Genomic DNA, 16814 nt, shown 5'->3' with positions numbered 1-16814 from the left:
ATGGACTCTTACTTGGAGGTGATGAATCCCATACCAGTCGCTTCACACTAGGCTGCGAACCAATCCAGTGAGTTTTTTAAGTAAGTCATTTTACTTACATGAAGGAAAAAAAATCCAATGGATTATTCGATCCATCCATCCTACAATTTTCTACCGCTTGTCTCCTTTGGGATGGCGGGGGGTGCTGGAGCCTATCCAAGTCGTCACCTCATCACAGGGCCAACATAAGAAAATAAAAATCAATAAATGAAAAATGTATTGTACATTTTTATTATTTAGTAGTTATAAATCTTTGTGGCGATAATACAGACATATTAAGCAAAAAAAAAAAAAAAAAGTTCAGTTTAAGTGAAGCAGGAAACAGCATACAGTAGTTTGCAACCGCTTCCTTTTTAATCACTTTACTGGTCACAACAATCCATTAGCAAAGTGTGTTTATTTAAAATACTGAATTTTTACTGAACGTGCGACTTAGTTAACGTTCTCACAATGGTTCCGCTACATGGGGAAAAAAAAGTCGAAGGTTTTCATACAATGTGACAATGAAGTGTCACCATGTCAGAAATGGCAAAGAAAAGAAATAAATTACACATCAATCACTTACACAGCAGAAGTTACTAACATTAGGTTAAAAAGACATTGTCGACGTACTATTTGGAATACAAACATTCATGTCTGTTAACAGTCCAGCCGGTATTGCAGCTTGCAAACCAAGAACCAGTGCAAGAACACGCACACGCACCAGCGTCGTCGTCGTGATGGAGCTTCCAGCCTTGCAGAGTTTAGTCCGAGAGGGGCAGTAGAGGAGAAATGAAGACGACACCGTCCACTGTGTGCATATAACATGTGCTGCATGTACAGGACATGGTCATGTACTGTACGTTACATGTTGGATGAAGGTCTATGTTCACCTCTCAGGAGATGGTCGAGAATTCTTTGAGGAGAACGTCCTGACTCAAGGTGTTCAGGGACACGTTCTTCCTCACATTCAGGCTGATGGAGCGTACCTGAAGACACACGTTTACAACCAGAAGAATGTACAATTTTTATTATCTATACCCCTTGACAGTATTTTTTTTAACCAATGTTTTAGGAACGGTTGCTCAACAATAATCAAAAGGTGGTCAAAAGTCCAAACAGTGTACATACTGTATACTGTATTTTCCGGACCCTAGGGCGTACCGGATTAAAAGGTGCACTGCCGATGAGCGGGTCTAGTCAGGTCTTTTTTCATACAAAAGGCGCACCAGATTATAAGGAGCATTAAAGGGGTCATATTATGAATTTTTTTTAAATGTAAAAGACTCCCTTGTGGTCTACATAACATGTAATGTTGGTTATTTGGTGTAAATGTTGCTTAGGTTATGTTTTACAGATCATCTTCAAGTAGCTTGCTGAGCATCTCTTCACGATGCGCCGTTTTGTGGGCGGTCTTATTTACATGGCTCACCTTCGACGGTGTCTTCTGCCCGTCGTCTTTGTTGTGGCGGTGTAGCGTGCAAGGATGAGAGTGGAAGAAGTGTCCAAAGATGGAGCTAACTGTTTTATTAATGACATTCAGGCTTTACTTCAATCAATAACAGAGTAGTATCTCCTCATCTGTGGCTCCCTAGTGCAACAACAACACCGGAAATGTGTCCTGTGAAACACCGTCCGACTGGAACTCTCTAATAACTAAAGTTCCGTGTGTGAATAATGTAAACTCATTACAGTTTTTAGCGCTTTCAAAGCTAGTCTACTGACAGACATAAGTAAGAACTTTACGCTACTTTATATTAGAAATGGCAACAGCGGAAGATGAATGTCACATAAGAAGATGGAGAGAAAATGAAGAAGCTTATCGACTACCGTGTCAGCACGGACTATAATTGCGGACACGCGCATATTTTCAGGACTTATGCAGATCCAAAAATACACATCAGCGGGTACCAGGAGGTAAGAAAAGTTGGTTTTGCATAATATGTCTGGTAATGGGTGCCATTTTGCGATACACACACCATAATAATACTTGTATGTTTAATGCGCCGACAATCCATCAAGCGGTGCGGCTTCATGGCTTACCAAAGTCGTAGTTAAAAACATTTTGACAGGTTTTTGAGTGTCGTGTGTAATGTTCTGTATTATCAATGTACCATATAAAGTTTTGGTGTTGTTTACTTGAGTCATATTGCAGTCTACATGTATGTCTTATGTGTGACTGCCATCTACTGGTCCCACTTATCATTACACCATGTACCAAATAAAATTGCTTCGAGGTCAGTAAGCACAACCAGAATTATGTCGTACATTAGGCGCACTTAAAATCTTTAATTTTCTCAAAAATCGACAGTGCGTCTTATAGTCCAAAAAATAAGGTGAGTTTTCATCCAGTCCACATTACTTATCAAACCATCCATCCATCCATCCATTTTCTACCGCTTGTCACTTTCGGGGTCGCGGGGGGTGTTGGAGCCTATCTCAGCTGCATACGGGAGGAAGGCGGGGTACACCCTGGACAAGTCGCCACCTCATCGCAGGGCCAACACAGATAGACAGACAACATTCACACTCACATTCACAAAATAGGGCATTTTAGTGTTGCCAATCAACCTATCCCCAGGTGTGTCTTTGGCGGTTCCACCCAGGCAGTCACGGGGAAAACATGCAAACTCCACACAGAATGATCCCGAGCCCGGGATTGAACCCAGGACTACTCAGGACCTTCATATTGTGAGGCACATGCACTAACCCCTGTGCCACTGAGGCACCTGCTCAACATTTTAGCTTTTTCTCTTTACATTAGAACAGAATAGAATATATTTTATACATGTATGTATATATACTGCATATATTCTACATTTAAGTGCAATCAAGAAGGAACATATGCATTATACAGTCTGATGGCTGCCGGTATGAAGGACCTCTTGTGTCGTTCTGTGTTGCATTTTGGGAGTCTGAGCCTTCCACTGATTATGTAAAATTTCCCATTTTTGTTGTTTTTCTATGTGCCACACGGTTCAATAAAAAACAAGCTAAGACTTTGAACACTCTAGCTTTTACAGCTCTTTTGCCAAAGTTAAATGCACGATGTGCGTCTACTCGGTGAGCAAGCAGGACTCCCATCGACTATTTAGCTTGTTAGCTTCCGCCACCGCCAGGGAATGATGGTTATTGAAGAGGCAATATGGTTCATGGCGATGTGTGAATGCCCCTTAAAGGAGAACGACACATCTTTGGGAATTTTGCCTATCATATACAAAACCCAAAACCAGTGAAGTTGGTACGTTGTGTAATTTGTAAATAAAAACAGAATACAATGATTTGCAAATCCTTTTCAACTTATATTCAATTGAATAGACTGCAAAGACAAGATATTTAATGTTCGAACTGAGAAACTTTTTTTTTTTCAAATAATCATTAACTTAGAATTTAATGGCAGCAACACATTACAAAAAAGTTGTCACAGGGGCATTTTTACCACTGTGTTACATGGCCTTTCCTTTTAACAATATTCAGTTAACGTCTGGGATACTGCACATTCAAACAAGCAGAAGACCTCTATCACTTTTTTATGGACATTTTAGAAGCAGTCCTTTTTTTTTTCTTTACCGTTATTGTTGGAGAGAAGCTGCACTTACTCCGCCTAGGAGGCAAAAAAATGCATACTTCAAGTATTTTTCATGTGAGAAATATTTTAGTAATACTGTATATATTCTTTATGAAAAAAACAAACATCATTAAAAAAATACTAAGGGACACCAAAAGGCATCAATTAAATTTTAAGCAGCCTCCAAAGTCCTCCAGCCTTTTTGATTGATTTATTGAAACTTGTAATAGTAGATTGCACAGTACAGTACATATTCCGTACAATTGACCACTAAAAGGTAACACCCAAATAAGTTTTTCAACTTGTTTAAGTCGGGGTCCACGTTAATCAATTTATAATATTATAAAATGATCTTGCTGAATAGACAATGTGTCTAATATTATTTATTTCTGAGCGTCCAAAATGTTGACACACACACACACACACACACACGTAGGACAAAGAACTCTGTTGATAAATCCCATTGCACGTGCTAAATAGTATTGTGGGTGTTTTGATGATCAGCATACATTTTGCATATTAATGAAGACAGAGACGCAAAATGGATTTCACGCCTTAATCTGCTCACTTAACAGATGGCAATCCACACTGCACACGTTTAGTATCTCACTTATGCGTGTGCATTCAGATTTGCACTTATTTTTTAATACACCCAAACCTTTTGTAAGTCAGGCCCTAAATGTATTAAAGCGCCTCCACTCTGCATCCTTGTGCGGTGGACTTATCTTAACAAGCAGAAGAAGAAGGTGGACTTAGACCAGGTGAGTTGGTCCTAATGACTTATTGACTGAAGCAGTTTCAACAGGTATAATCAATGACAATTAGGTTTGACACTAGTACACTGTTGGCGTTAACGCAATTTTAGAGTCTTTTTACGTATTGAAATTGGAAAGGACGCGGAAAGTATTCATTTTAATTGTTTTTACCAATCCTTTTTAATCGATTATTGCTTTCCGCCGGTCTTTTGTTTTGTTTATATTTGCCGGGTCAAATTTCCCTCCCTGTTTATTGCGTTTTTATTGGTTGTCTTCAAAGTAATGAACTTTCCAAGACAATTTCTTAAATTTTGATTCGCCAAAAGTTTTATCAATGACAAATACTGCCTCAGTTTGCACTTGGACAACTTTCCCACAAGGGGCTGTCAAAAGAAAGACTTCATTATAAACACTGAAGGTGAGTGTAAAGTCAACCTTTTTAACTTCATCCTGTGGCATGTCTCCGGTAAATGAGTGGTTTTAGTCTTTGAGTCCATGGAAACTTCACTTTTATCTCTCAGGCAGCAGTAAAGTTTAGATCCATGAAGGGAAGAAGAAAGTGGATGAATGTTTAAAACTGAATACATTTACATATGCATAAAAATGTGTTTTCTTTTCTATAATTTTTTAAATGATTTAAGTAACGTTTGACAACCTTTTTCCAAAACACAATATAGAATGTGAGATATAACTGGATAATGCATACATTTATCATTTGTTTTTTAAAAACGGTTACAAAAAAGTGGGTCCCAAAAATGTACTGTGGGACCCCATTTTTATGACTTGATGTCATCACCCCTGGAACCCCATTTTGAAAATTCCTAGCGCCAACACTGCTCGTAGTTGCTACTTTTGTCTCCATGTTCCCTTACCAGCTCCTTGAAGAAAGCCGCTTCTTTGGGTTGCTCTGAGTATCTCTCAAACTGGTCCAGACCATCCTGCAGTTTGAGTGTCAGCGTGTCATAGTTTGAGCGCACCACCTCCAAGACCTAACACAGCGAGACAGACCAAGATGAGACGAAGCCATGACAAAAATCTGCTACTGAGACCTGAGAGAGTTAAATATTCTTCAGTGTTGAATGAGGAACACGTGTACGAGTGGATATTTGTGGATATTTACAGCTCTTACAGTATCTGTATGGTTTAAAGATGTCCGATAACGGCTTTTTTGCCGCTATCTGATATTTCAATATTGTCCAACTCTTAATTACCGATTCCGATATAAAAAAAATACATATGTATACAGTCGTGGAATTAACACAATATTATGCCTAATTTTGTTGTGATGCCCCGCTGCATTCATTAAACAATGTAACAAGGTTTTTCAAAATAAATCAACTCAAGTTATGGAAAAAAATGCCAACATGGAACTGCTATATTTATTATTGAAGTCACAAAGTGCATTTTTTTTTTAACCTGCCTGAAAACAGTAGCTTGGAATTTAGGACATGCTTTAAGGCACGCTCAAAATATTGTTGTCTGGACGGAAATTGGGAGAAATTCAGGAGAATGGTTGCCCCGGGAGATTTTCGGGAGGGGCACTGAAATTCGGGAGTCTCCCGGGAAAATTGGGAGGGTTGGCAAGTATGACAGGGAGACGCAACTGCTCTGTACTTTTCCCTACGTCCGCGTACCAATCCGTACAGCGGCATTTTAAAAAGTCATGAATTTAACTTTTTGAAACAGATACCAATAATTTCCGATATTACATTTTAAAGCATTTATCGGCATCTCTAGTATGGTTGTTTTCATTTTTTTGCACTACTCTCTCCATCAGCCATGGTGTCTATACATTTTTTGTCAATGAAAAACTTGACAAACTTGTGTGTGAAGCCGGAGTGAAATCAGAGCTAATTATGCATATATTCTGCACAGCTCCAACATCCTCAGCCATTAAATAGAGGCCAACTTGGATACTTGTCAATATGTTTTTAATGACCCTTGAACACAGCATGATGTGTTCAGGACAGGAAGCTTCTTGTGCTTCTCACAAAGACACAAAACACTTTCATGTGGACAACACGTCCAAGTTAAATTACGTGTAAGTCTTGTGCCATTAAGTGTAAGCACACACAGCATTGTCTACTGCAGCTGAGTCATCTGTTTGGGGTTTTTTCCCTTTTTATTAATCTGCATTTTTGCCCCCATTTTTTATTTGTAGGGTGGTACTGTAATGGAAATTTCCTGCCATCTCTGTCTTTGCACTAGACAGGTTTGAATGATAAGGTCGGTTAATGTGTGTTTACACTTCTTCCCCACCTCCCAGGCAGACAAATGGAAAGTGTGGTTCTGACAAAAGAGGCTGGAAGGACAAAACTGAAAATTGAAAATGAACAGAGCATGAAAGAGGAATCGAGAAAATACAAAGAGGATGAAACCTGGCCTAACAAAAAGGCTTTCGTCCACAAATACAATCTGCGATGCGACCTTCCACATTATCAATCAGGCACACGAATAACAAGTGTGTTATCTCAAATTACAACAACAAAACCAGCCTCATACTGGATCATGTTTCTAATCTAATTGTTATCTATGTGCAAAAATGGTTCTGGGTGCCATTTTTCTTCCTGTGTAACTGCGTGGATTGAAGATGCTACGGGACGGTGTGTTTGCATGCAAAGAAAGGTCACTGCTGCATTTACACTTCACAAAAAATAAAAACATTGTTTTTGTGCCCACTTGGGGACCGAGGCTGGCAAAAATTAAAAGGCAACAACAAAATGTATAGTTTATTTAATGGAAGGGGGGGTCGACAGGATCAGACAACCGGTGAAAATCTGCCTGACGCAGTGCAACACTTCTGCATTAATCAGATGGTTCATTGTGATCTGTTGCTCAATATTGGCCGCAACTGAAAGATGTTGTCGTACACACCAACTCAAACTATCGGACACATGCTAAATGGGTGACGTGTCAGGTAAGTAAAACTGGCATGTTTTAGCTTCCAGCAATTGTGTACAGATCCGTACAACATGGGGCTGTGCATTATCATGCTGCAACATGGATGATGGTATCTTTGTGCATTCTAAATGTCTTCAATAAACTGCACCTTTGATCATGGATAGCCTAAGGTAGGGCTGCTTAACCTTGAGTTTGGGGCACACGCTTTCCACTACAGAGGAGGCGCCCACTCAAATATTAACACTGCCCAAAGATATGAAAGCATGTATTAATTAAAAATATTATTATTTTTTCAACACATAAACCATAGGCTTATGTCAAACTGATTAAAAAAAATAAGTACTAACCAGTGACTCATAAATAAATGATAAAAAATACATTACATACAATTATGTTGTGCTAAAATAAATAATCTAAATTAATAATACATGTCTTAACTAAACTTGTCAATAAAATCAATGTGCAAAAGAAAAAACAGCTTCACTTTAGTCACATTATTTGCGCTTAAGAAACTTCTCTATGACTTTAGCTCCAGACTTCTTCTGTTTATTTGGTATTGTCATTACTGCCTCGATTGATGGAACAGTGTATTGCAACTGAGTACCGGCCCTTATGGACCACAGCTGAGAAACAGATATTATTTGGCTGCCCTCTAGAGGGCGCTTGTACCCCAACAATAGGCCCCGGCCTTATGGCTAGGAAACACTGGTGTAAGGCACACCTATGCAATAATCATGCTGTCTAATCAGCATCTTTATATGTTACATCTGTTAGGTAGATCTCGGCTAAACAGAATTCTACATAGATTTTTCATCCAGCTCCCTTCCGCTTATCCAAGGTCGGGTTGCGGGGGCAGCAGCCTAAGCAGGGAAGCCCAGACTTCCCTCTCCCCAGCCACTTCGTCTAGCTCTTCCTGGGGGATCCCGAGGCGTTCCCAGGCCAGCCGGGAGACATAGTCTTCCCAACGTGTCCTGGGTCCTTCCCGTGGCCTCCTACCGGTTGGACGTGCCCTAAACACCTCCCTAGGGAGACATTCGGGTGGCATCCTGACCAGATGCCCGAGCTACCTCATCTGGCTCCTCTCGATGTGGAGGAGCAGCGGCTTTACTTTGAGCTCCTCCCGGATGCAAGAGCTTCTCACCCTATCTCTAAGGGAGAAGGAAACTCATTTCGGCCGCTTGTGCCCGTGATCTTATCCTTTCGGTCATGACCCAAATCTCATTACCATAGGTGAGGATGGGAACGTAGATCGACCCGTAAATTGAGAGCCTTGCCTTCCGGCTCAGTTCCTTCTTCACCACAACGGATCGGTACATTGTCCGCATTACTGAAGACGCCGCACCGATCCGCCTGTCGATCTCACGATCCACTCTTCCTCCACTCGTGAACAAGACTCCTAGGTACTTGAACTCCTCCACTTGGGGCAGGGCCTCCTCCCCAACCTGGAAATGGTACTCCACCCTTTTCCGGGCGAGAACCATGGACTCGGACTTGGAGGTGCTGATTCTCATTCTGGTCGCTTCGCACTCGGCTGCGAACTGATCTAGTGAGAGCTGAAGATCCCGGTCAGATGAAGCCATCAGGACCACATGATCTGCAAAAAGCAGAGACCTAAACCCGTGGCCACCAAACCGGAACCCCTCAACGGCTTGACTGCGCCAAGAAATTCTGTCCATAAAGGTTATGAACAGAATCGGTGACAAAGGACAGCCTTGACGGAGTCCAACCCTCATTGGAAATGTGTCCGACTTACTGCCGGCAATGCAGACCAAGCTCTGACTCTGATCATACAGGAAGCGGACCGCCACAATAAGACAGTCCGATGCCCCATACTCTCTGAGCACTCCCCACAGGACTTCCCGAGGGACACAGTCGAATGCCTTCTCCAAGTCCACAAAGCACATGTAGACTGGTTGGACAAACTCCCATGGACCCTCAAGAACCCTGCCGAGAGTATAGAGCTGGTCCACAGTTCCACGACCAGGACGAAAACCACACTGTTCCTCCTGAATCCGAGGTTCGACTATCCGGTGTAGCCTCCTCTCCAGTACACCTGAATAAACCTTACCGGGAAGGCTGAGGAGTGTGATCCCACGGTAGTAGGAACACACCCTCCGACCCCCTTCTTAAAGAGAGGGACCACCACCCCGGTCTGCCAATCCAGAGGTCCCGCCCCCGAGGTCCACGCGATGCTGCAGAGTCTTGGCAAACAAGACAGCCCCACAGCATCCAGAGCCTTAAGGAACTCCAGGCGGATCTCATCTACCCCAACTACCTCAGCAACCTCAGAAATAGGAGAGCCCACCAGATTCCCCAGGCACCGCTTCCTCATAGGAAGATGTGTTGGTGGGATTGAGGAGGTCTTCTAAGTATTCCCTCCATCGATCCACAACATCCGCAGTCGAAGTCAGCAGAACACCATCCTCACCATACACGATGTTGACAGTACACTACTTCCCCTTCCTGAGGCGGCAGACGGTGGTCCAGAATCGCTTCGAAGCCGTCCGGAAGTCGTTTTCCATGGCTTCCCCGAACTCCTCCCATGTCTGAGTTTTTGCCTCCGCGACCGCTAAAGCTGCACACCGCTTGGCCCGTCCACTGCCTCCGGAGTCCTATGAGCCAAAAGAACCCGATAGGACTCGTTCTTCAGCTTGACGGCATCCCTCACTGCTGGTGTCCACCAACGGGATTTAGGATTACCACCACGACAGGCACCGACTACCTTGCGGCCACAGCTCCAATCAGCCGCCTCGACAATAGAAGTGCGGAACATCGTCCACTCGGACTCAATGTCCAGCACCTCCCTCGTGACATGTTCAAAGTTCTTGGGAATGTGGGAATTGAAACTTTCTCTGACAGGAGACACTGCCAAATGTCTACATAGATTTGTCATCAATATTTGTGGGAAATATGCCTTTTGTGTACTAAACCTTTTAGTTCAGTTGATGAAAAGGTAGGCGCAAAAACAAAAATGTAGCATTCATATTTATTTTAGTACAACAACTTATTGCTGTATTTTGCAGGCCTAAACTGCACTCAAATTAACATTCTTTAGTCACAATTTATTTACTTTATTATATTTTATATTATTTACATTTTAGAATGAGCCCAGCATATAAAAAAGAACAATGCTCTTTGTAGATTGGGTCCATTAAACAGCGTTTGTGCACTTATTCATCGGTAGTTTTCGATTATTTCTCCTAACTTTTTAATGAATTTCTGTGGCCAAAATAAATTGTTTTATCTCTATGGGACCACATAAAAATAAATTTCATTCCACTGATACAAAATTATTAGGTATGTACTATTTTACTTGTGGTAGTCATTAGGCTAAATTTGGAACCTCAGGTAATACATTTTATGTGTGGTGCTATGACTATAAGTTCCTGGAACCCTACATAAAATCAAATACTGGTGAAATGTATGGTGCCTCTCAAAAACAAAACATACTTAGCAGGCTCACTTAGATGCATTGAATCATATTTTAGTTTCAACATTTTTAGTCTTTGTTTTTCTCCAGTCCACACCGCCACGTACAAATCATTTTGGTGGACAAAGTGGTTTAGTCTTTTGTCAAACAGCACAATACGGGTTCTTTGGTTGGGACACTAATGGGAGTAAAAGGCTTTGAAAGTCCAAAAGCACAGAAATAGGCACACTTGTTCAACACAGGCACCTTATTTTTCGGACTATAAGTCTCAGTTTTTTTCATAGTTTGGCCGGGGTGCGACTTATACTCAGGAGAGACTTATTTGTGAAATTATTAACACATTACCGTAAAATATCAAATAATATTATTTAGCTCATTCTCGTAAGGGACTAGACGTATAAGATTTCATGGGATTTATCGATTAGGAGTGACAGATTGTTTGGTAAACTTATAGCATTTTCTATATGTTATAGTTATTTGAATGACTCTTACCATAATATGTTACGTTAACATACCAGGCACCTTCTCAGTTGGTTATTTATGCGTCATATAACGTACACTTATTCGGCCTGTTTTTCACTATTCTTTGTTTATTTTAAATTGCTTTTCAAACGTCTATTCTTGGTGTTGAGTTTTATCAAATACATTTCCCCCAAAAATGCGACTTATACTCCAGTGCGACTTATATATGTTTTTTCTTCTTTATTATGCATTTTCGGCAGGTGTGATTTATACTCCAAAAAATACGCTGCAATCTGGCAGTCTCGGAGAAAAGGCAGCTCTCTCCTCGGATTATTTGAATAAGTTTCAGAAATTCACACATTTAAGTGTATCTCAGCTTTGAAAAGTTATTTTTTTCCCAAAGTTGTCTATGTTGTTGTTGTGGAAACTGTAGTAAAGTTGTTAGCTGTTCTCACAGGATCAGCATTCACTGACCTCTGAGTATTGCACTGTGGCTACAGTTTCATACGTTCCCCCCTTCAAGTGGCAAACTAGCACTGTCCCACCCACATTCCAAATGTCAAATGTTTCACAGCACAGTTTGCATTTAGCATGTCTTGGGTCAGTGTCTTTTGCCAACCACAAAAATACATGATCAGATGATAAAATGTCGGGGGCTAAACCAAAATTGTTGCATTCATATTTTGTTTAGTACAAGAACTCATCGCTGCAATAACCTCTGAAAGTGCCAAAACATGTAAAAAAAAAAAACATGTATTATTGAAGCTAGTGGCCGTGTCTGCAGGTCGAGGCGCTTGCACGCCACATCCCAGCACAGACTGGACTGAATACTTTTTTAACACTACCAAAAAATGAAGACCCATTGCAATGCACATTTAATCACGGCACAATGATATATAAATAACTTTTTAAGACTTTTGAAAAAATATAATTTTCCATTACTTTTCCAGGGCCTGAAAATTGAAATGTAAAATTATGTGACTTCGAGGTTTGACCCTGATATAAGTATTGTATGTGAGATCATCAATACAGAGTATTTATTTTGAGACTGTCACACAATACTAAGTAACTCAGACACCAAAGTTCCTTTTTCTCTTGCTTGCTTGTCAATTCAAGAAGATACGAGTACAAAGGCAGCATAATGACCAAATCTATCACTTTTATCATTTGGTAAAAAGACACTTCCATCTCGTAACCTATCCTTGTGCGCTCTCATTTGACTTTAATGAAGTCTTAACACTCTTCATCAGTGCATTCAGACTTAATGACAAAGAAGTCATTCAGTTTGTGTTGGCAAACACTTTAATTTGTGCTTTTAAACAGACTAAATCAGTGTGGGTTTGCATTGTGTACTAATGGACGCTAACATTACATACTCCTGTTTATTAAAGCTAATATCTAATGTAGCAATCAATACATTGGGGTATGGTGCTTGCGGTCAACTTAAAGGGAAACTGCACTTTTTTTTTTGTGCCTATCGTTCGCAATCATTATGAGACATGACGATGGCTGATATTTTTTTTGCATTCTAGATATGAAATAAATGCGCTCAAAGGTCTGCATAAAATGGAGCCTATGGGAATAACTTTATTGCGCCTATAAAGGACTATAAAAACATTCAAACACCTTCATGTATATGTAATGTAGTAACGGGTACATTCATAATAACATTTAATATTTGAGTATTTACATTTTTTGTTTTTTGTCATCAATTATTACTGCTCATGCAGACTTCATGAGAGCCAATAAACACAATAAAACAACACTTAATGGCGTCTTCACATCTCGTTTTCGCCATTTCCGGGTCCTAAATAGCTGTTAAAGTGTACCAACTTGTCAGAGTATATCCTTTGACTTCTTCCATCCAGATGAAACACATAATTTATAATCCACAATAAACTTCCAGGGAGGAAGGAAGCGAGGAAATACCTTGCCAGTTGATAATGCCGAAATTGTACACAGGCTTGTAATCACAGCGCCCCTATAAATAGTTTGTCCGCATTAATAATCAAAATCACCAAAAATAAATGGAGTATTTTTGGTGGTTTTTAAATGACTATTTATTGGATTTTATAGGATAATTTAAGGACCTTCCATTGGCTCCACCGTAAGGGGACTTACTTTTATTTACAAGAATGTATTAAAAAATCCATCCATCCATCCTCATGGCTTTGATGATTGTGAACGATAGGATAAATTCCAAAAAAAGTGCAGTTCCCCTTTGAGAGCGTCATAAAGCTGACTTACGAATGTGGAATGGATGTCGGTCCCAGTTGGGTGGGTGGTTATCACACTGAATTAAATTTATACCAAAAAGATCAAACATCCAGTGTGTGTGAAAAGCCAATATTTGATCAAGTATGTTTATGTTAAGTATATTAACTATAATGTGTGATTGAGTACATCTGTATTGAAACACCCCATTTAGCCCAAATATGTATGAGATATTGATGTTTTTGTGTGAATGTGTTCAGTTACCTGCTCCTCTGACAGTTGGGAGATGTGGTTCACAGAAGCATACGACTCAATCTTCGGATTAAAATGGTTTATGATCGCCCTTGAAGACAAAATAATTATGGACTTTACACAAGGTGGACAGCTGTATGTGAACTCATTCCAAATCTACAAATTGTAATCCTCTGCGTAAGCTTTTGGAAGCAAGCTGCAGATGTACTCCTCCAAACAACCAACAGGAGCATTAAGAACACAGGGCACTGATGAAGACCTGGCTTACAGTCTGATAACAATTTATCTCAGAGGTGGGAGATGAAGTCAAGATCCAGCAGAGTGACCACTTTGTGCATTGAAGTTTGGACTGTCTAGACTGAGATGATTTTTTTTTTTAATTACATTTCAGCTTGCAAATGATCAAATAGACTACCTTGGTGCGGTTTTGATTAAATGTAAAGTCACTAAACAGCGATCAGTTATCCTGATCGGCTACGTCTAAATTTGACCTACACTGAAATGATGGTGTGTTAATAGTACACATTTATTAAAGTGCAGCTAGCAAGTTAAATTATTTGATTACGGTAATAAATACCGTCATCCCTTGCTTATTGTGGTTAATTGGTTCCGGACATGACCGCGATAAACAAATCTTTGCAAAGTAGGAAACATTCATTATGAATAGAATATTTTCACAGCTAGAGCATTCAAACAATTTGTACTACTACCATCTCAGTCTATTTTTTAACATTATGAGAGCCCTCTAAACATGAAATAACACATTAAATCACCTTTACACTTGTTTAATCCAAAATAGTACTGCTTCCTGAGGCTCAGCCAATCAGAGGCCCCAATACAGAACAGCGTGCTCTGATTGGTTTGGTGTCCCCTAGCGGCCAATGTTACTATTGTATTGATTATTTTAGTTCATTTAGCAATTGTTGTGCTTGAAAATGATACATTTATACATTACATATTATAGAATATCCTTTAAAAAAAAATCTGCGATATGGTGACGTGTGCAGTTTTGGGATGTAGAAAAGACATTTGTGGAGGTTATATAACAGTTGGTTAGTTACACACCTCGTTTCTTTTGATTACCATTTGATTGGATTTGCCCGTTTCATATTGTGCCAGCCCACTAGGGAATTTCAAAGACAATATTTTCCTGCATTAGCATTAATATATTCGGAATAAACAACTTTATGATGCCATAAGCAGAGCCGTGAGATAGAAAGGCTTAAGTTGTACTTGCAATTGATATAAAATAAACGATGGTGACAGCAACAAAGAAAATTTCGATTCTATCCTTTATCAGGAGGGCTAGTGAATTGTTGGAACAGAATGAGAACTATCTCAGCTCTTTATCTGTCTCTACTTTCATGGAAGAAGTGCAAGGTTGGATGAGGTCTGGGTAAACAAACATAATTAAATTAAATACCTTTTCTCCAGCCTATGTTTGTGTGCAATTCCTCCAATCATATATGACTATTTTCTCCTTTGCAAAATGCACACAATATTTACTGTGTTCTTACCGAATGTTAATAAGGGCATGTGTGACTTTACTGGCTGCTTCCTTCCACTGGCCGGTGTTTGTTGACACTCTCAGCACTGAAATGCAAATGTATATATTTAGAACCATCTACAGAATTGCTGGTAATATCACAATTTATTTTAAACTTCTATTTTTTTTTAATAAGTAGCACATAGCATAATCTGGAGCCAATCTATTATGCTTCCACAAAACATGACGGTTTCAGGGCTGTGAAACATTCAGACTGACTTGAGCCAATTGCTTGAGGCTAATGCTGGGCGATATGGTCTTTTTTTAATATCTCGGTATTTTTAGGCCATATCGCGATATACGATATATATCGCGGTGGGGTGTAACGGTACGTGTATTTGTATTGAACAGTTTCGATACGGGGGTTTTGGTTCGGTACGAGGGTGTATCGAACAAGTTTGTATTCTAAAGTCTTAACAAGCTGCTCTGCTTTCTGCCTGTCTGAGCAGTGAGCACCCAGCATTGTCCCGCCCACAAAACCACAAAACCTTCATTCTCTCGTATTACCACTCGCAACACTCCGCTAGCATCACAGCTAACGTTAGTCACGCTGCTACCTCTCTGCTCCGCAAGGGCGTTTACTTATGTGACATATGACTAGACAGTATGTAAATTTGTGCGGTTGCGGTCTGTGAGAAGGAGAGAAATGAAGGAGTGGGAAGAACCTGTAGTGTAATGCCCGCAGCTAATAACTGCGTGAGAACGTACACTCGAATATTACGATATAGTCTGCGATGAGGTGGCGACTTGTTCAGAGTGTACACGCCTTCCGCCCGATTTTCTCTGAGATAGGCACCAGCGCCCCCTGCCACCCCAAAGGGAATAAGCGGTAGAAATGGATGGATGGATTACGATATAGTCATTTTCTATATCGCACAGAGACAAACCCGCTATATATCGCGTATATCGATATATCGCCCAGCCCTACTTGAGGCCTTCATCTTGACTCAAATTTTCTCAGAACTAACATACCCATACAGTAGAGGTTGTCGAAAACTTGGTGCATTCGTACAATCTCATAGTAGAGCTCGTCATAGCTGTTGGAAGTTGGCAGAAATGTGTCACCGTATGTGATGAACATGTTGAACAGGTTTACCACCTGGATGGAGAGGGATAGAGAGAGAGAGCAAGTCAACCAACATCTTTCAGTAAATGCACAAATAATTTCCACAAAGTGTATAAATATTCTTGGGAAGTGTGTGTTTCTCACCAGGAGAGCCAGCTGAAATATGTTGTGCTTGGACAGCAGTGCGGTTTCATTTGACAGGAGAAACTTGAGCAGGTTGATTAATGCTGCAAAGAGAGAGATGAGCAGGCGTTAATGAAACAATTTTGATGAATGAAATGTTTACGAGCAGGAACTTATGGGAAATCGCTAATTTTTTTCATTTTGAACAAATACGCATGCGTAAGAATAAGCAGGCGCATGTCACTTCTGTACTTTTCACTCAAATTGTCCCTTAATTATATTTCCGAAGTGTAATAGGCAGTGCGTCAAAAAATGAGGAAAATGAAAACTGAAGTGCAATTAGACATTGTAAAATGCTCAAAAAGTGGATAATTGACTATCTTTTTTGTAATGTTCATGACTTCGCATGTGTGTACACACACATATATATATATATATATATATATATATATATATATATATATATATATGTTGTGAAA

General features: G+C 40.1%; 1 protein-coding gene across 4 annotated transcripts in view; it reads right to left on the bottom strand.

Annotated features, from left to right (window-relative positions):
• Positions 1-254: 254 nt before the first annotated feature.
• The window catches only part of armh3 (armadillo like helical domain containing 3), a 52787-nt gene continuing 36227 nt past the window's right edge, over positions 255-16814 (bottom strand). For 2 of the 4 annotated variants that reach the window (XM_061880912.1, XM_061880913.1), the window contains exons 21-26: positions 16357-16439; positions 16119-16245; positions 15118-15193; positions 13613-13691; positions 5214-5330; positions 255-1007 (exon numbers count right to left, since the gene is read on the bottom strand). In XM_061880912.1, the coding sequence (XP_061736896.1) occupies positions 915-1007; positions 5214-5330; positions 13613-13691; positions 15118-15193; positions 16119-16245; positions 16357-16439 (575 nt within the window). In that variant the 3' untranslated portion in view covers positions 255-914. The remainder of the gene's footprint in view (positions 1008-5213; positions 5331-13612; positions 13692-15117; positions 15194-16118; positions 16246-16356; positions 16440-16814) is intronic. The other 2 variants (XM_061880914.1, XM_061880916.1) reach the window with 2 other exon arrangements.

Source organism: Nerophis ophidion, linkage group LG20 (assembly GCF_033978795.1).
Source record: "Nerophis ophidion isolate RoL-2023_Sa linkage group LG20, RoL_Noph_v1.0, whole genome shotgun sequence".
Taxonomy (NCBI): Eukaryota; Metazoa; Chordata; class Actinopteri; order Syngnathiformes; family Syngnathidae; genus Nerophis; species Nerophis ophidion.
This window is presented reverse-complemented; position numbering and strand designations above follow the sequence as displayed.